Source organism: Natrix helvetica (assembly GCF_964273705.1).
Source record: "Natrix helvetica genome assembly, chromosome: 1".
Taxonomy (NCBI): Eukaryota; Metazoa; Chordata; class Lepidosauria; order Squamata; family Natricidae; genus Natrix; species Natrix helvetica.
In genome coordinates this window covers 67774160-67798322 of record NC_138548.1, presented here as the reverse complement: position 1 = coordinate 67798322, position 24163 = coordinate 67774160, and the positions used below count along the sequence as shown (strand labels likewise).

The 24163-nt window shown below is 40.1% G+C and overlaps 1 protein-coding gene and 1 long non-coding RNA gene across 2 annotated transcripts in view; one reads left to right on the top strand and one right to left on the bottom strand.

The window, feature by feature from the left end:
* SPRED1 (sprouty related EVH1 domain containing 1) overlaps nt 1-10764 on the bottom strand; it is a 99111-nt gene extending 88347 nt beyond the window's left edge. Inside the window, exon 1 of the mRNA XM_081937310.1 lies at nt 9615-10764. Coding sequence (XP_081793436.1) covers nt 9615-9646 — 32 coding nt within the window. The 5' untranslated portion in view covers nt 9647-10764. The remainder of the gene's footprint in view (nt 1-9614) is intronic.
* A 341-nt stretch (nt 10765-11105) lies between these two features.
* The window catches only part of LOC309394601, a 44755-nt gene continuing 31697 nt past the window's right edge, over nt 11106-24163 (top strand). Inside the window, exon 1 of the long non-coding RNA XR_014175754.1 lies at nt 11106-11310. This is a non-coding gene — a long non-coding RNA (uncharacterized lncRNA). The remainder of the gene's footprint in view (nt 11311-24163) is intronic.

The window sequence follows — 24163 nt, the reverse complement described above, 5'->3', positions numbered from 1 at the left end:
TGCTCTCTTACTACTATAAAGCTTGGACATTTTGCAAGAGTTTCACAGTTTGAATGCTTAGTCCAAAACGTTGAACGCACTTATCCTATCAATATTGAGGCAAATCCTTTACATGGCAGTAAGGAAACATAGGCAATTGCAATTTGTTCAAGGGCCAGCAATAGCTGAACTAGACCTTACTACGTATCTTCACACTGAGTAAGAAATGAATCAATCCAATGAATCAATCTCCAATGAATCAAACCAATGAATCAATCTCCCACCACTGTGACACCCTTTGGCATATCAATTTCTCAATGTTTGTTGAAAAAAACAATCCTGAGAACTCTCCCTAAGTCTCATTTCCAATCATGAAAGCAAAAAGAAAGTTCCTGAGGAAGATATTGCCGTGTTACTATGAACTTTCTCCAGGACTGGTGACTAGAGATGCAGTACTACTATAGTACTTCCTATAGCAAGCTTTGCTGCTACTAATTATGATAGGGAGAAATGGGACTCTGACGGGACTAGAAATAGCCAAAATATACTGTAAGCCTGCTGTTTAGTTTGCCACACACTGGTTTCTACAGACTAAGTTTAAAGCATAAAGCACCAGTAGGGGAAGAAATAATAAAGTACTTCCCTTGAATCTTGGTTGGACTTTAGGATCCCTTGATAAGGAGTTCCCTGCTGCCCTGCTAAAATGAATTCTGCAGCATGATCCCCAGGTCAACACATTACATCCAATTACTAATGAACCAAGGTTAGTTCTAATCAAGGTCAGACTTCATTATAAAACAAGCACTTCTTTTAAAATAGGAGGCTCTAATAAAATGATTGATGAATTTCCTGGTAATATATTTATCTACAGGCAGCAATAAAGCCTTGGTATCAATATCGAAAGAAAAAAAATACTAATTCTACTATCCTTGGTTTAAAACCACACGTTGTACAACGCTTGTTCATGCAAATAGACAGAAATGAAAGTACTTCTTATTGAATGTAACTGTAATTCAACTTTTGATAGCTGGATTGCATTTAATCTTATTACTGTATGCAGCATGACCCATGTTGCACAACACCCTCTTAACAAAGAAATCATCATTCTGCAGCAATATCTTTACCTGTTGTTTGTTGAAAAATCTCCAATCTTAATATTGTTAGATCAGAGGCCTGCCCAAACTATAAAAATCTTATTAAATCTACTGGTTTTTGTTTTGTTTTGATAAGTAGCTTTTATGAGCAACTTTATTTTTCAATGCCCTAGGCAAATACTTAACTGAACTTATTTTCGCAAAGCCTCTATTACCTGACTTTGGCTTGTTAAGTATGCAGAAATGTTTCCATTGCCATAGCAACACTGGGTGATAATTTATAGGTGTGTGCGGTTCGGCTTTGAAAAAAAAGATGTTTAAGCTGATGATATAAGGAATGAAATGGCATACTTCAGTTCATTTATGAAACATGGATAATATAGGCTTTAGATTCAGACTGTAATCGGGTTCAGAATTTAGTTTTTCATTCTGGCTGAATGCAACCTTGCTCATAGTCCTGGATTTGAAGGACAAGGTATAAAGATGATCAATCATTCTTAAAATAGGAGTATCCGTATTTCAATGGCAAAATTATTTTAGCACAGAATTTTAGCAACCCTTGCTAGACAGTTGGAATATCAAAAGTCCAATAAACTGTGTCAAACGCCTTTTATTTAGCATGCAAAAGCCACCTGACAATGATGACATATTACATTTATTTTTCCCCTGGATTATTTTTGCTATCCCTTTTTAAAAATATGGAAACTTACTTTATTAAGTTAGCTGAAATCTATCTCTAAAAGAGTAAGATTATTCTAATTAAAGCAGTTTTCACAAGACAGTAACTCAAGCTAAATTATTTGTGGCATCAAACAAGAAAGACAGCAAAATATAGTTTCCAACAATAAAAATAATCTTCTTGTCATTAAGTTATGGTGACTAAAATGAAAATAAATCATGTCTGTCAATTCACTGTGGCAAGGAAACTGATAATTTAGAGAATCTGTTTTTTTAATCAACTAGAGATGGAAGGGACCTTGGAGGTCTTCTAGTCCAGTCTCCTGCTCAAGCAGGAGACCCTATAGCATTTCAGACAAGTGACTGTCCAGTCTCCCCTTAAAAACCTCCAGTGATGAAGCGCCCACAACTTCTGAAGGCAAGCTTTTCCACTGGTTAATTGTTTCCACTGTAAGGAAGTTTCTCCTTAATTCCAGGTTGCTTCTCTCCTTGATTCGTTTCCATCCATTGATAAAAATGGATTCTATTTCGATCCAAAGGAATAGAAATGGATCCTATTTCTACCCAAAGAAGATAGAAGTATAGGTAGTTCTCACTTAACTTAATGACTGTTTCTTCAGCAACCGTTTGAAGTTACTGTGGTGCTGAACAAAGAGTACCTATGAAGTTATGCTTGCTACAGCACTCCTGTGGTCAGATGAACAAAATTTGGGTGTTTGGCAGCCCGCCCATACTTACAACTGCAGGGGCACTTGAACTCTCTCAGCCCACCTACCTCCTCCCCATCTCTGTCCTTTGGATGCCCTGTACAGTGTCACTCTTTGTCTGCAACAGCAAACTGAGGCTGAACTAAAGGCCTATGGCCTTTAGCTGAGTCTCAGCTCACCAACACAGACCCAGGCCTCTACTTCAGCCTCAGCTCCACCAAGGAGCTCTGTGCTGCAACCATCTAACCCAGTGCCGCAGCGCAAAGCCTCCACCACCTCCTCAGGCCCTGCTGCCCTTACTGCCGTTCTCCCACTGCTGGCAAGCCTGGCCTCATGTGAAGCAGATGATGGCTATGCCAGGCCTTCTTCCCACCGTTGCCCAAAGAGCATTTGGAGAATTTTCCAAATTCATTCTCACAATGATTTGGAAGGTTTTTGAAGTCTTGCAAAAAAAAAAAAAAAAGGCCACATCCTCTGTTTTCCAATTTGTGCATTTCATGTTCATGATGTTTTGAGAAGATGACCAGCTGGGTTGAGCAAGATTGGGGAAGTACAGTGTGGTGGGTGCTTTGTGTTGTGACAGGTGCTACAGCACAGGACTTAAGATACTCCATGGCAGCAGCATTGGGGCTGAAGAAGAGGCCCAGGAACAATGGTGGCCAACATCCTGCAGGAAGGTAATGGCAAACCACTTCCTTCGTGTCCTCAAAACGAGTGCTGAAGACCCTGTGCTGCCACCACTGAAGAGTACTGCTATGTCAGGCAACCAAAAGGAAAGAGATGGGAGGGATATAGGCGGGGGGGGGGGGAATGGAAGAGGTGCAGACAAGGCAGTCCCTTATCTTACCGAGGCTCAGAGTTGAGAGAAAGGAAGCTGGGAATGGCTCGGTTTGGATTTCCACCTAATGATCAGTGGGATTCATTTAACAGTGGCAATGGAGACTGCTGTTGCTAAGCAATACAGTAACATGATTGCACACTTTACGACAGCATTGCTTAGCAACACAGTTTGATCATGATCATTTTTATTAATATTTTGTTTTATAAATAAGAAGCCAATGGTCTAAATGAAAATCTGAATGAAAGACTTATGCAACCGTTATTTTTAGCGATTACACTCAAAGGGTCAATATGGCAAATTCATGCTTTTTAAAAATGATTTATTTTAATTCCTTTTAACGAGCCAGAATGTTTTAACATGACAGATTGAAATAAGAGCATTTTTATCTTTGCTTTTATTTATTAAACTTGCTCTAAGAAACTAAAGACTAATAGACTAAAGACGTTTCCCAATTTGTTTATTTTAATTTCAATGAGGATGAGTATCTTTCAGTTTCAGCAAATAGCAGCACTCTGGCAATCTTGGATGATCCTGAAACAGTTAAGCAGGGTCACACAAGATTAATGTCTGAATGCGAGACTATTACGAAATCCTTACAAAGTTGACAAGATTGTTAAAAATATCCTACAGGCAGGTAATGGCAAACCACTTCCATCATCCCATTAAAAAGTCAACATGGCTATGTCTCTGTTGTCAGGATTATGCTTTGCTGTGCAAGGCATTCAAAAGTATTCATGTGAAGTAGAAGTATGTAACATGTGAAGCATGTAACACTGTGAAATGCCTATTTTGAGTTCTTTCCATATTTCCTGTCGCTAGGAATTAAACTTGACTTGATAAAGATTTGAATTTACTTTCATTTGAATCGAATCAGTCCTTTATTTATAGAGGTAATCCTCGACGTAGAACAGTTCATTTAGTGACTGTTCAAAGTTATAATAGCATTGAAAAAAAGTGACGTGACCATTTTTGACACAACCATTGCAGCATCCCCATGGTCATGTGATCAAAATTTAAATGCTTGGCAAGTGGTTCCTATTTATGACGGTTGCAGTATCCTAGGGTCACATGATCAGCTTGTCCAACCTTCTGACAAGCAATGGGGAATCCAGATTCACTTAGCAACCATGTTATTAACTTAACATATGCAATGATTCACTTAACAAATATGGCAAGAAAAGTTGTAAAATGGAGCAAAGTCACTTAACAAATGTTTCACTTAGCAACATAATTTTTGGGCTCAATTGTGGTCATAACTGGAGGACTACTGTACTACAAATTTAAGTAAAACTGTAGACCTGATGCACAATATTCAAAAGTAAACATTACAATATTCAGTGTTGTTAAGAGAGATTTGGAATTGCATCTCCCACGGCACTTGAAACCATACTGGGCTATGCCACCACTCTAACTACTGTTTTCCATTTTAAAAAAGAAGTATTTAAATGTGGTTAAGTTACTATTTCCTATTTTATACCTTTGTAGAAGGTATTCATAAGACTCTTATCAATATCAGAAAAAATGATCCCATGTAAAGTCTTGAGGGGGTTTCAAGAGCTACTATAATGCAAGGAAAGTACATTTCAAATAAAAAAATAGTCAAAATAAATGGGGTTTATGTAGGAATGTCATTGTTTTCATCCTTTAGCTGAACTCTGCTTTGAATGCCAATTTTATAAATACCAAATATTCTTAAAAAATGGTTTGTATTTAGTGTTTTTCAGATGTCAAAATGTTTACAACACAGTACTAACTTCAGCAGGCTCTATTCCAATTAAATATTTACAAAGATGTTGAAATTTTAAAATTTATTACACCTAATATAAATGTTCCTTTACAATAATTACTACATGAAATGACATAAATAGATGCCATTTATAACGTGCAATTTATAACCTCAGTTTCCTTACTTCAAGTTAACAGATCATTTTTACCCATTTATTTTTTCCTTCGGCTTATACTGATTTTAGTGCTACTTATCTTTTACCTTTCCTCCTAATTTTCATGTTCTTTTCATTGCAAATATTCTGTTTGCAACTTATTGACTACAGAGTTTTTCTGAAGACATCTTGCAATAGCTGCATTAATAATACATGCCATAAGGTTGAGTGTTCCTTATATATTAACTTATATATGTCCTTAGATTTTAATGTTTGATTTTTTAAAAAATGTATATGTATAGACATATTTTTATGGCTGCAAGCCACCCAGAATTACCCTATGGCAGTGCTTTTCAAATAGTGGGGCGGGTCCCCCAGGGGGGGCGCGAGGCTCCGTAAAGGGGGGCTCAGCTCAAATTATTTTATATATTTTTGTTTTGCTGGTTAAAGTTTTTTTTAATATTGTGTTCCTTTAAATCCTGTGCTCCTTTAAATCTTTTCTGCTACAGTTAATAAAGCTATTCTTTGTTGTAAATTGATCCACATTTCTTTCTTTTTTTATTCTCTTATACGTTAATAAGGATACAGTGTTATGCAGAGGTGTACTTATAACAATTTTATAGACAAATGATACTATTTACAGTCGCGCGGGGGGCGCGAAATGTTTTCTTCTTCCTAGGGGGGGGCATGACAGAAAATAATTGAGAAGCACTGCCCTATGGTAAGATGGCCTTTAGCTGATCAATTTTATAAATAAATATACAGTTAAGTAAATTATCTCTCCATATAATGCAAATTAATAGTTAATATGGATACATGTTTGAGTGTTTACTGCCATTACAGAACTTTTCATTTGTCTATATCACAAAATGGTATACTGATATATTAAATGTGATTTATACATATGCTGCTATTTATTATTGGAATAAATTTATTAAGTACACACATCTTTATATTTTAAATCTAAAACTTCATACAACCAGTGAACACACAAAATGTCAATGTAGATTAAATTTCATTATCAATGAAATGTGTGCAATATCAACATTTTAGTTCTTCTGTAAATGTACAATAAACACTCCTTGAAAGTCATGTCATAATAATAGCTGGATCGTAAAATCTGGGTGCAGCTGGGAAAGCTACATTAGTTCCAACCTACAACAGCAATTCAAATAGTTGTCCTCATTTTTTAAGATATTTAGCGTAGTTCTTTCAGTTACCCTCCGACCCTTGCATGATTCTGAGCCAAATCTTTGCAAGTAATGTTAACAAAGTATATCGCACCCTTAATAATAAAGTCAGACTTTCTGACACATTGCAAAGTCAGAGAACAAACGCGATAGAAATGAGAGCAGGATCTGTCCTTTCACTAATTGTCAACTGTATATGATTAACAGTACACAACCAGGTTTATGTGAGAACAAGAAAATAAAACAGTAAGTTTCAGAATTTTTACTGAAAGAATAGGAGGGAAATAGTTACATTTTTATCCTCTCATTCATAACCTAAGAATACTATACTTTGGTAATAAAATGTTTTTTAGGAATAAAGTCTGAATGAATTAGGATGGCACTTTGGGACAGCTTGAAGTAAAAACTAAAAAGAAACCAGGTAAAGGTGTGCTAAGATGGATCTATAATTCAAAATACTTTTTCCTAAAATGCCCTTCACAACATCAATTATTTAAAATCAATAGTCCCATTTTAACTGCATGAGCAAAAATAGTTGATCGGCAAAAATACTAGCTTCTAATGAATCCAATTGCAGAATACCACGAAAACTGCCACTAGTATGGATCCTTTAAAGCAAGCAGTATTTTTTAAAAAAAAATCACTGCTATGATCTGGATATTTAAACGAACAATGCAAGCTTGAATTAGCAAGTATTTGTCAATTCTGTTCACATAATGCACAGCATTATTCAACCATAAAATGTTTTCTCTGGCCGAGTAAAATGCTCTGGCAGTTCTCTGTTGTTGTTGTTTTAAAAAAAATCTCGTATAACTATAAATAAATAGCCAGAAAAGTTTTTTAAAAATGCTCACTGGAAAATATTACTGGCTATTCATGGCAAATTCTTTGGATTAAGTGTGTATGTGTGTACATACACATACACTTTTGTTATATTAGAACCTACTTCTAACTGCGCCTAGTAGAATATTTAATAGATATGTATTTTAATAACAAAGTGTGGACAATATAGATATGCACAATTCAATAGAATTTGAGCTTTTGAATACAAAATTTATGTGTATTAATATTAACTACAATCACTGATTGCAACATTCAGGAAAAAAAGCAGTCTTTTTAAGAATGGATGGAATAACAACTAACAACCTAGAGCCCTTTTAACTATAATATATTGTGAAGAATCAGTAGAATAACAACTCAGGATATGACCAACAAACTAATGACACACTAAGGGATCCAATCTGACAACAACCAAAATAGGATCTTCTAGCACTTTCTTCTATGGTACATCTGTATGTTGTAAGAACAAAAGAAGAATAAATGTGCCACTAACAAAAAATCTTTTCAACAACATATTTTATATTATAATAGTTTATTTCATCCCGGAATTTTACTGAAAATGCTTCACTGACAATTGAGAGAAGCATAAACACAACTATTTATTAAATAAAATTTTCATTGCCAAATATATTAAAATTTATTAAATTAAAATAGGCTGTATAAAGTGCATCAGCCAAGAACTGCACAATTGCAGTCAAACATTTTAATTCTTAATTAATAACTCTTCAAGCCACTTTCATACAACCACTTGTCCCTCATTTACAACTACTGTTAGATGTGCCATGTTTTAAAAATGAAGCATATACTGGAATATTATGCACTTTAATATAAAGAGCAGCAACCCCCAGTGACATTACTGTTTTACTGAAATTCCCTTAAAAATTCTTTTCAAAGCATACTACTTTCTATGCATTGCCAGCAAAAGTAATGCTGATGTTCATAGTAAGATGTATTATCTTCCTCAAAAAAATAATAATCAGGTTTGATCTGGAAATTGCTCCATGTAGACAGTGCACTGCATTGTGAATGGCCAGCCAGGTATTTTATGAATGGAGTGGATCACGTGCTCTCAGCACTTCCCGAGCTGATATTTCCCACATAACAGTGTCAACAACCAGAGAAGCAGCATTTTTCAACACAAAAAACCAGAGAATCCTGACTTTTGTTACCGATTAATCATCTTTTTCTACTATTCTACAAAAAGTCCACTCCCTGGCAAGGAGGACCAGCAATGGCAAACGTGGCGAATGTTTAATTATTTTTTTATGAATGAAAACTGTGGTATGCAAATTAGAACAATTCACAAAAAAGAAAATATGGCGGCGGCTGCTTCCCTCGCAGTTCTAGCAGTATTGCAACACTTCACCTTATCAACTAGCTGGGTACAATGTTTTGTACTTTGTCTATTGCACCCTAAGTTCAACCCCCTGTCGTTTTAGTTTAAGAATAAAGCACATAATTAACAAAAGAAGGCTCTGACTGACAGATCTTAAAGGATTATTGTTTTATTCGGAAGAGCATCTGTAAGTGACAAGTGTCCCTTCCCCACCCAAACCCAAGAATTATTTTTTAACATTTAACTACCGCAGACATTTGGGGAGGGGGGGGGGAATTATCATTACCGGAAGAATGCTTTTTCATAATTCGAACTATATCCAATAAATGATATCCATTCCTTAAAATAACAGTAACTATTTAAAAAGGTAGGTGTCATAGGTAATGTCAACATTGTTCATTGCCTAAAAGAATTGGGCAAGTTCAGGATCTGTGACAAGGCTAGCGTGCTTTCCTTTTTTAATATATAAAAGATGTGGCACTTTTCTCTCAACAAATGTTTTGAAAATTGCTATTCTGCAGACCCTTGAATGCCATAATACTAAAACCCGCTCATCTGGGAATGAACTCAAAGGGGCTTACTTCCGATTAGAAATCGATTGTTGTAAATACGTTAAACATCCTCTTTATTCCAATTTCTAGTTAATGGAGAAAAAGTCTTAACAGCTCATTATAAAATTAAGCTTCAGGGGAAGGTTTAACAATATTTATACTGACTGACTCATCCAATTAAAATTTAGGGCCAGTTTCCTACGGGATGAAGAAGCTCCCACACTTTACTCGAAATATAAAACATGCACATGAAAAACAAAAAAGATTAATCAAGAGGCGGAGTACAGGCCATTGCTAATCCGGGATAAGCATAAACATCTCCCCCCTCCCCCCCGCCAGATCCCAGACTGTCGTGACTTTCCAAAAGCAAGCGAATAAAACGAGATTTCCTATAGATAAGTAGGCAAAAGACAGGCATTTCGGCTAGAAAAAAAAAGCTGCAGGGCAACGGGGGCCACCAGGGAAAGAGACCGTCCTCTTAACCAACCCATTCACAGGAGAGACGAAAGGCAACTTACTCATGGTTAGAATTCGCCGTCTCTTCGTTCATTTTTTCCTCACCGAGATCCGAAACCGGGATGGAGCAGCACCGACGCGGCCAGGGCGCAGCAGGAGCTCGCCAGAAGCCCCACCATTGTTAAAACCCAGATCTAGCCCCCCTTCGCACCCTTCCGCCAGAATGGCCTCAATCCTTGAGTGGGGTGTGTGTATGTGTGGGGTAAAACAGCAGCCTTTCTCCTCCGGAGACTCAGACTGGCTTTTGCGGCGAAGGGGGGGGGGGGGTCAGCGGCACCGATCGCAGCTTCTGCTTTCTTTTTTTCCCCCGCTTGAAAAAGGGTGGCCGTCGCCGATCGCGGCGGGGGTGACGAGCCGGAGCCCTTCGCTCAGCTGCAGCGCAGCTCCCGACCAATGTCCTTGTGGGGCTGCAGCTGCACCCGGACAGGAGCCCTCATTGCCCGCTACTGCAGCAGGTCCTTCATCCGCACACTGGCCTTCGCCGCCGTTCCCTCTCGCTGCCAGAAAGGAAAAGGGGAGTCACAGAAATTCCTCCAGACTCGCAAGCAGGAACCGGCGGCTCCAAATTGCAGAGCGCGCGAAAAAAAAGGAGAAGAAACGAGCTCTGGGAGCCAGCAGACGCCACACTGGGAGAGGAACTAATTCAGCCCGGAGCGAGAGGAAGAGGGAGGGAAGAAGGGAGGAGGGAAGATGGGGGGGGGGGGAAAGTGGGGGAGGGTGTATTTTAAAGCAGCCCGGAGACGAGGGGATGGCGGATGCGTCACCAGCAGCTGGTGGTTGAGAAGGAAGAAGCCAAGCGGACGAACGAGCAGGGCTCTCTCTTCCCTTCTCCGGAGCACAAGAAAAGCAACTTTAGCAAGGGCGTCCCAACCCCCAGAAGGAACCGCGGCGCTTTCCCCCAGCGCCTGGCTTGGCCCCCTCCTTCGGGAGAACTGGGCGGAAGCGTTGACTTTAAGCTCCTTCCGCCGCCAAGGCTCGGGAGGCCAAAGGCGATCTCGGTCTTGGCCAAAGGGGCGACGGGGAACCCGCTGTCCGGGGAGAGGCGCGAGCCCACGGCTGCAGACCGCGGTGGGGGCGGGAGAGGCAGCTCCGGCCCGCTTCGCTCGCTCTGAAAAAAGTGCCACAGAGCAGCGCGCTGGCACGGTCCGTAGCTAATCCACTGGACTTGGTAGCGGGGAGCCGTCGAGGGGGGGGTAGAGCTCCTTTCCGCTTCCCAAGCACATACAACCAACCCCCTTGAAGGGATAGGGTCCTGCGCCTCCTCCCGCCCGGAAAAGCTGTGTACTGTAGCTCAAGCACGTTTAGTTGGGTAGTGGACGGGTCTTTGACTAAGTGCACTGCTCTAAGCGCAGAGGGAGGGAGAGAGGGAGCTGCGCTCCCCCCACCTTTGCTAGAGGCTTTGTAGGCCCGCACGGATCGGGCCCTGAGCCGACTTCCAAAGGGAGGAGCTTGAAAGGAGCCGTGAGACCCGAGTCTGCACCGGCGATCAATCTCAGATTATCAGTTTGCGGAATGGAGCTTCTTGAGTCGCCCTCCTGCCGACACTGCAAGAATTCTTTCATAAGTGTGTGTGCGGGGGGGGGGGGAGGTTTAGCTTTCCGGACGCCAAAAACGAAAAGGGGAAGGACAATCGTAATCAATTCTCTAATCCCCGCTCCCTTCCTGGACGGCCAATTGATTTCCACCGCCCGGGGCCTGGTACGAGCTAGTTTCCTGAAAATAGTTCGCCCTTCCCTCGATATTTGTGTGTGTGTTGTTGAAGTGTTGCACGGTGGAAGCGGAGGGATATCTGGTGTTCTGCACAACTCAACACGCACCCGCTCTTCTCCGGAGGGGGGGGGCTCTTGAGACTTTGAAGCGGCTGAGTACTTCATGTACACGGGGGTGGGGTGGGGGGTGAACGGGAAGTCAGGAATAGTGGAGCAAAGTTTTGTAAAAACAACAACAACAACCCCAAAGCTGTATTCTCTCTTGAAGTCCTTCCCTTTTGTCCAAAAGCTGGGAAGATTTTTCTCACCCTTGGGACGTGAGCAACTCTTCCCCTTCTGTTACACAAGCTACTATTCTAGAAATCTGTGTCTTGCGTGGAAGTCGGGGCTGCCCGGCTTGAATCACGTAATTCAGCCAAAAGTTGCTTTGCTGCTGAAGACGAATGGTGCAATGTGGACCAGCCGGGACGATTAAGTAACCAGTGTCTTTGATCTGGGATGAGAGTAGATCGCTCTTAATCCTTACGCAATGTTTCTCTACGCTGGTTGAGTTTCCTATCCTGGGCATGCATTCCTGTCTTGCATTCCGATTTTCATTCAAGTAACCAGCATTTTTTCCCTTCTCTCCCCACGTGGGGTGGCGAGGCGTTTCTCAATTCTACAGGAAGTTAGAATTGAGGAGGCTGCTCAATGTTGGCGTGCATTTCTAAGGAGTGACTGAAAGAATACTAAAGTCTTTGCTAGCATTCCTAATGTGGTGTTCATTTGTTTCCAAATCCCCAGCCTCTGGATATGCTGGGTATAAATGCCAGAGGCTGTGTGTAGGACCAGTCTTTCACAATCTCAGTAACTTTTAAGATGCCTGGATTTCAACTCCAAGAATTCCCCAGCTAGAATTCTTAGAATATGTGGGTTTCAGTTTCAATTCTGGGAGTTAAAAGTTCACACATCTTTAGGTTACTGAGATTGAAAAACACGGGTGTAAAACAATGAATTTGAGAAACTTTCCTCTTGTAGTCTTAACCATGGAAGAGTCATGCCACAACTATTTTCCTAGTATGTTCTTATGATGTGTTTTCATCTTGACTCCAGCCTGTGCGTGAGGCTTGGCTATAGGTGATATAAGGCAATTGGCTGGGATGTGGAAATGGTGTTTTCCTTCTCCAGCTGACGGCATCTGACCCCTCAGCAGCATCGTATACCATTCCTTATGCATCACTGTCATATGTTGAAGGTGAAGTCCAGTTGACCATAAGTAATTGAGATCAGAGAAGTGTTTATTAGCTGTATCAGTTTTGGTGGAAAAGGAAAGTGAGATTTGATAAAGAGAAAAAGAAATCCAGAAAAAAAATTACCTTTGAGATAGTTGGGCAAAGGCTCGAAAATTGCTGACTGCTTTATTCTAGGGCAGTGATGGCTGCCGTGCCAAAAGCAGGGGGGGCACAGGAGGGGTCATGCGCCACACCAAAAAGGCTATGTGCGCGACCCCCCAGCACGCACATGATCAGCGACACCCCCCCCCTGCTTTTGCTGCAGATTTTTTGCCTTCCCTAGGCTTCACAGGCTTGCTAGGAGCCTGGGGAGGGTGAAAACAGCCTCCCATGGCTGTCCTTCCCTGCAGCCTCCAGAGGGCGAAAAACAGATCTTCGGGGGACCCGGAGGTTCAGGAATGGTGACTTCCAGTTTGTCCGTAAGACTGTTTTTCGCCCTCCACAGCCTTTAGGGAAGCCGCCTGAAGGCCCATGAAGACTCTGAGGGCGAAAAACAGTCCTGTGAGTAACTAGATGTCCTTCCGGTTTGCCTGTAGGGCCGGAGGGCGCCTCACATGCCCTGACAAATGGCTCTGTGTGCCACAGGTTCCCATCACGGTTCTAGGGTCTCACAGTGATATGACCCAGAGGCTATTATTAAAGTTTAAGAACAAATACCAGAGACCTTGTTTGGCATGGTTTTCCTAACTTACTAAAATATCTTTATAGTCAACTTACAACAGCTCATTTAGTGACCATCCAAAGTTACAGTGAGACTGAACAATGTGATGTGAGTGTTCTTCACACTTGTAGCATCTCTATTGTCATGTCATCAAAATTCAGGTGCTTGGCAAGTGATTCATATTTATGATGGTTGCAGTGTTCATCACTACAACAGTTAAGTGATCGCAATGAGTCCTTTTCACTTCCTATGATAGGGAAAAATCACATATTTTTTTTCTCCAATATGTTGGTGAGGCAGCACAGCAGAAGCAAAGAGCATGTATGAAGAATTTTGGAATTTCCCAGAAGAAATATTCTCAAAAGGTGTAATACAGTGGCAGGAAGGATCATACTGGATTTAGTTCAGGCTAGCGAGAACAAGATTGTTTTCTAATATTTGCTTCATTTTCAAATTTTTCATATAGAAGACAATCCTATCAAAATATTTATGCATATTTAAATGTTTTTTCTTCTGATTCAGATAGTTTAAAGAATGGTTGACAAATGTTTCAGTTCTTTAACTTTTCAGTAGGGATGTGGTTTGACAAGTTGATCTTTATCTCTGGAAGAAACACTTCTTCATATTAATGGCTTGCCCAGATGTTGACTGTCTTCCTGAGAGCATCCATTTCTTCCCACTGATCAGCAGCTTCAGTAACAGATCAAGGTCCAGACCAGGGGTGTCAAACTTGATTTCATTGAGGACTGCATCAGAGTTGTGTTTGACCTCAGGTGGGCGTGGCCAGGGTGGGTGTGGCCAACGCAGCATCACTCCTGTTGGGGGCACCTGTGATGGCCCAAGGGCTCTGCCAGCGAAAATAGGCTCCCGAGTTCCGTTTTCAGCTGCTACGGCTTCCTGCAACCCTCTTGCCAGTGAAAACAGAGCTCCATTTTCACTGGCAGAGAGTTGCAGGAGTCTGTGGCAGCTGAAAACGGAGCTCAGGAGCCTATTTTCACTGGCAGAAGTACTGTGGGCCAATCATTCGCTGTTTCCAAGGTGGCTCCGCAGTCCAGTACCCCATGGGCTGGATCCAGCCGCTGGGCCTTGAGTTTGACACCCCTGGTCCAGACAATATGGCTCTTCATGAAACCCTAGAAAGAAAGAAAACTTTTGTTGGATCAGACCTGCCTCAGTCAACATTTTTTGTAAGTGAGATGCATCTGGGAATGCATAAGGATAACATTTATTTATTTATTTATTTAATTAAATTTTTAAACCGCACCCTTTCCTAAACAGGACTCGGGGCGGTGTACAGTCATATTAAAACAGTATAATACAAAATATAGATATACATTCAATATACAAATATACAAATAGGTACGCGGAGGAGGTAGGATGTAGACTGTACAATATGCAAAATAAAATACAAATAAACATTAAAATACCCTTAAAAACTGCCCAATAAGATGTTTGCCAGGAGGTTAAATGGGACTATGAATCGGTTAAGCCAGCTAACTGGAACAGGTGGGTCTTAAGCTTCTGTCGGAAGGAGCGGAGGTCTGTGGTAGTTCTAATATCGGGGGGGGGAGGTCATTCCAGAGGGTTGGGCCCATCACAGAGAAGGCTCTGCTCCTGGGCGCCGCCCGTTGACACTGCTTAGTGGACGGCACCCGGAGGAGTCCCTCCCTGTGAAAGCGGATTGGTCGCAGGGATGTATGAGGTGAGATGCGATCCCGCAGGTAACTAGGTCATAAGGATGATATATGTCTTATGGCTACTTTTAGTATTTTCTATCTGATTCTAGACTAGACTTTTGAAGCCATTTAAAGATAGTACATCTGGATAGCCCTGTTCTGCATTTGATCCGCTAGTGTTTGTAGTTTTCTTTTTAAGGCACCTAAATTGGGTTTCTCTCGGGCAGCTGATGTCCTTGGGAGAGGGAATTTTTCTTACCAATGGTTGCTAAGACTTTAACAGTTGTAAAATTAGTTCTGGTCAAGTGGATACTTTGACTTATCAATCATCATAATTTAAAACAAAAATTTCATTCCCAATTGCAGTCCTAAATTGAGGACTACCTGTACAAAAACAAAACAGGTAGCATGAAACATCATGCAACTGCTAATCCTATAATAGATTAGATCTTCAGAACAAGATCACAGAAGTAATTTCATTCTTAATGTTCTCTTCAAACTAAACTTGCAAATTCACTCCAGATTATCTCTCTATACCATTCCTTAAATTGGAGAGTTGCTGCTTTCTCCTTACCAGGTTAAGCAAAAGTTAAAAATACATTTCAGTTTTCGATCTTTGACTCTTACTTCCGTTCCATCCCACCCAATTATTCTGATCTACTGATAAATGTAATAACATTGATAACAAAATTAATTCCACTGGTTTATAAACACTGGTCCTTGTTTGAGAAGTATACAAATGGGGGGGAAAACTAATTGGGTAAATAAATTGTTCTGAATATACATTTTCCATCCAGAAATAAACTACTAAATCCAAATACTTCTTTATTAAACCATTTTAGTAAAATTCTTGGTTGAAGTTATTTTATTATGAATATTTTATTCATTTTTTACTTATAAGTAAAGACATCCATCAAGAGACCTTCGGGATAATAAATAAAATATTATGGAATTGTATCAGGATTGATAGTTTTTACTGCATGGTCTTTTGAAAATGATTATTAATGGCTGCAATCCCATTCCTTTTAACTCTTGGTGACCTTGACGCGATGTAATTAGTCCAACTCTATCCAGACTTGAACCATTAATATTACTTTATTTCCTATAGTTAAAAATCCTTTGGCTGTTACCACTTACTGGCCAGTACCCAGATTCTGCTAATACAGATTTAGTTGTATTTAGCTGCTTATGTTACTAGTTCACCGATATCTTGTTGATTAAATTTCTAAACAGGATTCAGTGTACAAATGTTCTATGGAGAAAATGAGATTACTGTTAGAGAATTAGATACTTAAACCAGCTTCTCTCATAGTGGACTGTAACTCCAGGAAATCCAAGCCAGCAGGGCATTTAGTTTGCCTGGCTAGGAAATCCTCTGAACTGCAGTCTCAACACTTCAGAAAGGTGCCAGATTTCCCTTAGAAGAATTTTCAGGAAAAGGCTGGTATTTAGGATCATGGGCAGAGGTGTTATTCAGCAGGTTCTGACCAGTTCTGGAGAACCAGTAGCGGAAATTTTGAGTTGTTCAGAGAACTGGTATATACCACCTCTTGACCCCATCTATGACCCCATCTATTCTCGGCAGTGGTGGGTTCTGGATCCTGTTCCAATCAGTATGGTTGGAACGGGCCCGGCGTCACCCACATGGATACGCACGGCGTGCGCGTGCGTCGTACCTGCCTGCGACACCTCCGCAAGCCTCTGTGATGCTCCACAGCTTCTTGGTGGAACATCGCGCAGGCGCAATACGTGCCATGCGTGGAAGCGCCAAAGACTTAAAAGGACAGGTAAGGAGCTAGGGCGGGCTGGTGGGCCCTCCAGAGCACCATACCGGAACGGTACCCAGTGCTCCGGGCAGGCTCCAGTATGCCCATACCGGGGCGTACTGCCTACAACCCACCACTGATTCTCGGCCTCCCGAATCGCAGCTGATTGGGAGGGAATGGGGATTTTGCAGTAACCTTTTACACCCACCAAGCCACGCCCACAGAATCTGTAGTAAAAAAATTTGAATTCCACCACTGATCATGGGTCAATTTGGTTTGATATGAAAATTATGTTGGGTACTTCTGCAAGAGAAACATGGAACAGTCATTGTATTTTTGAAAATCTCAGAGATTGTATCTGCACCTGGTTCCTTCCACCCACCAGAAAAAAACTGCTATATGAAATTTGCTTGTCCACAGCAAGAAATGATTACGTGGCAAAGGAGAGTTTATTTTTGCCCATTCCAGGTAAGAATTTTTGTCTTAGTCCCTAATGTTACCAATTTCAGGAATAACTGAATTATCTTCAGTTTATTTTCCTTTCTTCCCAAAGGAGCCCAGTGAAATTTCATGGCATGCATAGAAAAATGTCTATGTCATCTATTGATTTCCTAAGTCATTGGTAAACCATGGCTTACTGAAGAAACCAAATTTGGCTATGTTCACAAAACATACCAAATTAATGCTTATAAATATAATGGCTTGGTTCACACAACAGAGTTAAGCCAAACTCAAACAAATCATATTATACTCCAGTGTGATGTATAAACCCAATCTCTTTTTAATGAAAGAACTACCTTTTCTGAAGTGGCCCTGTACTTAGGAAATGCCTAGCCATCTGGAATTCATTAGGGCCTATTATTTCCAGGTTGTAAGAAAGCTCTAAAGAGCCATTCATTTACCCAAACTTTTCCCTGAATGGATCTGCACAAGACACTTAACTGGATTACTGAAGTAACCCATTTTCCAGTTTCACAGTACAGTGAACCACAAATAGACAACTAGGCAGGGTTTGTTCATCACACACAAAGACGGTCAAGTAGAGAAAATCTAACCAAGGTTAAAATGTACAAAGTTTTGCATGTTGAATGTATGCAGCTGTTAGGTCTTTAACTGACAGAATCAAGTTGTGTGAATCAGCAAATTGCTCTGCCTGAGATTACAGTTGTGATTGGATGTTTAATACTTTGGCATTTTAATTGCATTGATTGTCTGCTTTTACAATTGATTTACTCATATTTTGCTCCATTTATAATGAGGAAGTTGCTTTAGAATGGATTTTGCTCCTTAAAGATGGACAAAAAATATTTTAAGCTATAATAAAGATAAATAGCTACTTTAAGCAAGAGCACTCAATCCATTAATTTTGTATAGATATACACAGCATCTCTTACTATTCAAGTCATCCATAGCTACAATTTTCCAGTGTATTAGTTCTTTGTCTTTCTAGTGTCTGGACTGCAACTGTCACTGAGTCACACAACTTGCTTTAGGTTCATTGCCAACATGAAGCCAGCAACAATGTCTGGACCAATTAAAACCCCACAAAAAAACAAACAAAAAAAAACAGGTAGCCCTCAGTTTACCACCTGTATTAGCCTGATAATGTTAGAGAAATGTTTAAACAATATCATTAAAGAAAAGATCACAATTTTTTTAGAGCCATCAAAATTAATGGATCCCAAAAGTGGCATTGCAATGATCTAAAAATAATAATTGTATGCGGTGATAGTGCTATGATGCAAATTTTGAGTGATGAATCTTAAATGGTTAAAATGGTCCTCCAAATGTGTTTATTGTAAAATAAAATAAATGTTTGGAATATTTTACTTTTAATCTTCAGAAAATACTCTTGAGAGTAAGGGTTCTAAATTAATATAGGTAATCCTCAATTTACAACTATTAGTTCAGCTTCTGCTCAAAATTAATAGCAGTACAGAACAAATAGTACCTATGTCTGATACCTATGTCTGCAATGTACCTATGTACATTGTACCTATGTCTGCAAGTTGTGGCCATTGCAGAGTCCCATGGTCATGATTGTGTAATCAAAAATTGAACACTTGGCACTTGTTGATGTAATTGCAGGGGCACTTCACTCTCTCAAACTCATGGTTAAACAGCCCACCACTCCAATTGTGGACTTCCTGCACAGTGATATTGCTTGGCAGTGGCAGCTCCTTACAGTATTTTTCATAAGACTGGGTAAACATTAACATTTTTTTTTGTATTTTGAAAATTTTGAAACCTGGTTGTCTGGTGGTATCTCAACTCTATATTGTTTCTAAGATTGCAGTTCTGTGCATTTTAGGAATAAATCTCAATAAACCGAATAGCACATAAGGTTGGATTCTTTATAATCAGGATTTCTGTCATTTGGCTTATTAAAGTATTATACAGAATATCTCTAGGGCAGTGGCCCCCAACCTTTTGGACACCAGGGACCAGTTCTGTGGAGAGAGGTTTTTCCGTGGACTGAGGAGGGGGCTGATTTTACATGCTGCTTGCATTCCACGGATGGGGCTTCACTTGTTTGCGCAGCCCAGTTTCTGGCATGCCACAGACCAGTGCCAGTGCACAGACCAGGGAATTCCTGCTCTAGAGAATGGATGGATTAGATAGATAGATAGATAGATAGATAGATAGATAGATAGATAGATAGATAGATGATAGATAGATAGATGATAGATAGATAGATGATAGATAGATAGATAGATAGATAGATAGATAGATAGATAGATGATAGATAGATAGATGATAGATAGATAGATGATAGACAGACAGATAGACTTTCTGTAAATTTAAGAACTTTCTTTTCAGTATAGCTGTTAATTTAATAAAGAAGCAGTGTATTTCTGGAATAAAAACATGGTGCTTTCTTATTTCATAAATTTGATTGATTGATTGTTTCTGTCTCATCAATTTTACATTGATTTTCAGTAATACATACGTAGATACGTCTTTTCCATGACCATCTGTCCCTAACTGGTCCTTCAGCTTCCCCAATACTATACCTATTATTAAGTAATTAAGCTCCCCGTTAGGAGAGCGAGAATGCAGAGAAGCGTAATGAGAGTGATATGGAATAACATGCACAAACCAGCATACAGAGATGCTGAATAGTATAACAATATAGTAGTTTACTATGTAGAAATATAGAAGTATTCAGAGTCCGGTTAACAGTCCAAGTCATACACGGTTCAGTAATTCAGTTATCAAATAGTCTCAGTTTAACACACAAAGTAGATAACAGTTGCAAACCACAATACCTCAAAATACACCTGATCAGCTTCTAACAAAACAGAGAGAGAGAGAACTAACAGTCATTCTGGCTCCCTCTCATAGCTGCATGAGGTAACAAGCCAATTACATATCTTAAGCATTTAAAGTAACAGTAACATTTGTAACAATCATAGCTTATATACATTGCCAAGCCAAGCCTAGGATTACATCCCTAACACCTATCACTACTGTAACTGACTCCATCGGCTAGTTGCTAGTCATTCTCTTCTTCCTTTCCAACTTTCTCATATTTAGGGCTTCAGAGAGCTAAGACTTTGCATAGTGTATCCAGAATAGGATAGTTTGAGTCTGATCATTTCTGCCTTCAGTGAGAACTCTGGATTGATTTGTTTGATGATCCATTTTTTTGACATTTCCCCTTGCATCAACAGGCAGTTGGCAAAGGTAGTGAAATAACATCTACCTTAACAAAAATAGAAATAAATTGGGTTCTAAAATAACTTAACCAAGACAACCCAACCATGCTAGATATTCAAGATAGTTTAAGAAAAGGCTGAGGAACCAAAACATAATGCTGAATAAGTGAGAAAGCTAAAGAATCCCAAAAGGAAATTAATACATAATTAATACATAATACATAAAAAGCCTTTGATTATATTAACCATGTTAAAATGTCAATTGTCCTTAGGAAAATGAGAAAATCCCAGAACATACATGATCAGGGATGCGTCAGGCCCTATCCAGTAAAGAGTTTCATTTGATAGGACCGAGCAAGTTTGCCTTTCTCCGTTGAAGTGCCTGCCATCTGGAAAAACATGTCCCCCAAAGATTTGTTTAAAAGAGCTCTCAAAATTGGGGTTTTCTCCTGGGTCTTGAACTAATGGAAAGGAACGGCAGTTTGGAGTGTGTCACATGGCTTCTTTTAGAGATTATTGGTCCACTCTACTCCAGATGTCTATTGTTATGTTGTCTGTAGTATTAAACTGTTTTCCTATTGTACACCAACCGGAGTCACAAGGTGCTGACTGGCCATATAATTTAGCAAATGAAATGAAATCTCATTGTCTTCACACAAAATGTACACCTAGGTCAGTGGTCGGCAAGCTGCGGCTCGCGAGCCACACGTGGCTCTTTACACATTTTAATGCGGCTCTTCTGTGTGCCGGGCGCCCGCTCCCCTCCCTCCTCTCGGGCACTTCAAAACAAGCGCCCCTTTCCCTTTTTTCTTTTTGACCCACAATGATTAGGGAGGATCCTGAAGTCGGGTGGGGACGAGAAGCAAGGAGGGAGAAAAAGAAACGGAGGCTAAGGAGCTTCCCCCCGCCCCCTCCCAGCAAAAATCTAACCGGGGAGCCGGGTGGGCAGTAGCAAATTAGCCGATCACGCTGCGTGATCGGTTAATTTGCTACTGCCCGCCCGGCTCCCCAGTTAGATTTTTGCTGGGAGGGGGCGGGGGGGGGAAGCTCCTTGGCCTCCGTCTCTTTTTCTCCCTCCTCGCTTCTTGGGGCTCCACCAATGGGGGAGCAAGGCCCACCCAGCGCCAGGCTTTGGGCTAACACAGAGGTCTGCAAAGTTGGCTGATTTAAGACTGGTGGACTTCAATTCTCAGAATTCTGGGAGTTGAAGTCCACCAGTCTTAAGAGCCAATTTTGCAGATCCCTAGGCTAATATGATTGATGCCCTTGGTGGACTTCAATTCTCAGAATTCTGGGAGTTGAAGTCCACAAGTCTTCAAGCTGTCAGGTTTGAAGACCCTGGGTTTTTTTTCTAAAGGGTTGGGGGTGCAAGGGTCTTGCAACTTGACAGCTTTAAGACTTGCATGCTTCAATGCCAGAGTTTATTGAAACTAAAAACAGTGTACCATCCTATGTATTTTCGGTTTTAAAAATGTGGCTCTCAAAATAAATTTCAATCATGGTTTTGGCGAGATTTGGCTCAGTTGAAAAAAAAGGTTGCCCACCACTGACCTAGGTCATAAAATCATAGTCCAAACAGAACATGGTGTAACAACTAGTTCCAGATTATCAAGGGAGTGAGAGAAGGTTGTACACTCTATTGAACCAATGTACTGAATATATACATTGAGGGAGGACAGATTGCAAGAAACTGAGTGTAGTTTCAAAATAGGAAGGGAAAAGCATCATTAATCTGCCTGATTGGATGATAGTACTCTGATAACTGAAACATAAATGATATGCAAATATCTAATAATGAAAGTCAAGGAATACAGTGAAAAAACCCTGTGATTAAATATTAAAAAGGCCAAACTAATGACAATAGATAACAGCAACCAAGTGACAATGGGTGAATTTTTGGGGGGGGTTTAGGATTGATTAGCAAAAGGAAAGAAGCAGCAGTTTAAAAGAAAGCAGAGACTAGCACTTGGTGGGGCAGTAATGAAGGCCTTGGAAAAAAGACTCAGATGCATAAATGTTCACACTGATAATTCAAGAGATATTCATTTTCTTTTTTATTTCTAATTTTATTTCCTGGATTTATATACTATTTCCCCTCCCATAGTGGAAGACCGTATGTACTGCCTCCCCCTCTCCAATCTTGCAATATTGTCTGTGCTAGGAATAATAATTGATCTTGTGCCACCCTGGGAACTTGTCTGGTTATGGATGGGCTTGAACTGGGTCTTCTTTATCTTATCCACTTATGCAAATATGCTCTTAATATGCATTCATTGATCTGGAGGTAATTTTTTCTATCCAGGATGTCTGTGGAGATTCTCAGTCATCCAGGTCATAGTTATCCCAAAGGTCCTTTTTCAAGAGGCAACTGGACTTTCGGGTTTTTCTTTGAAGATGTTTCGCTTCTCATCCAAGATGAAGAAGGTTCTTGGATGAGAAGCGAAATGTGGATGAGAAGTGAAACGTCTTCAAAGAAAAAACAGAAAGTCCAGTTGTCTCTTAAAAAAAGCATCTTTGGGTCTATCCAGATTCCAGAATGGTTTGTTATAAGCAGGTGCGGTCAAAGGTATTGCAACAATTTTTTTGTGTTAGCTTCTATGTGTAGAATAAAGCTGCTGTTTTTGATCATAAGTGGAGACTGCTTCGTGAGCACCTTATGACATCAATGAAGATTTGTGGTCAGAAATGTTTTAAAGCCCTTGCCTTTTAGGCTGTATCAACACCAGTGAATATATGGAAGGTGAAGGCTGTTCTGTACAAAAATGGTTAAATAAATCCAAGTTTACTTGCAACGGATTAGTGTTATTTTGAGAACAATATGTAGCCATTAATTTGTAGGGTTATTTAAGCAGTGGCTTCTTCCCATAGGCTACTCGTAGTGTTATATTTTCATCCCAATTCCCATTATTTAGTGAAAAGTAAATTCTGCATTTCCCAATAGACCTTCTTGCAATGCACATTCGGAAAGATATTGCATTTCTCTGTTTTCCTCTGGTCCTTCAACAATATGTGAATGGAAAGCATTGTATGAAACATAAAAAACTGTAGCCTTATTTTCTTTGGGATGTGGAGCCTTGAGAACTTTCCTTGAAAGGTTGGATATCGAATGTTAAAGTAATAAATGTAACACAGAAAAACAGGTTTTTAATAGTGATCACATTATAATACGGAGTACTTATAAAACTTCACAATATACAGTACACTTCTGGTTTGATGAAAGAGGTTCTCTTAAACGGTTGATAATAAGGAAAGTTGTAGCCCTCTGATTAATATTGCTGTGTAAATTACTACTTGTTTTGATTTGGTCTAAGGCACCAAAAATAAGCTGCGGAAATTTTAACTACTTCACGAGAGCCAGTTTGGTATAAGCATTGGGCTAGGCACTGTGAGTTTTAGTCCCACCATGGGGATGAAGCCAGAGGGATGACCTTGGGCCAGTCATTTTTCTCAGCCTGAGAAATGAAGCAGTGGCAAACCATTTCTGAAAAACCTTGCCAAGAAAACTGCTGGGATTGGTCCAGGCAGTCTTCACAAATCAGACATGATTGAATGATAGGGAGGGGGAAAATCCCTACTTCATGCCTATTTGCAGAATTATGAAATCCATTAACTAAAAATGTTCCATTTGGAAAGGCAGAATTCCAGCAAAGCTTCTAATTTTTCCAGTGATTGATAGATTTGGAGTACTTTGTAGAGTTGTCTGCATAATGCCAAGAGCTTGGTGTGTGCCAGCCTACCTACCTTACATGAACTTGCTAAGTATCTGTTTTCTGATGACTTCTCCCAAAATGTTCTCATAGCTTTTGTCT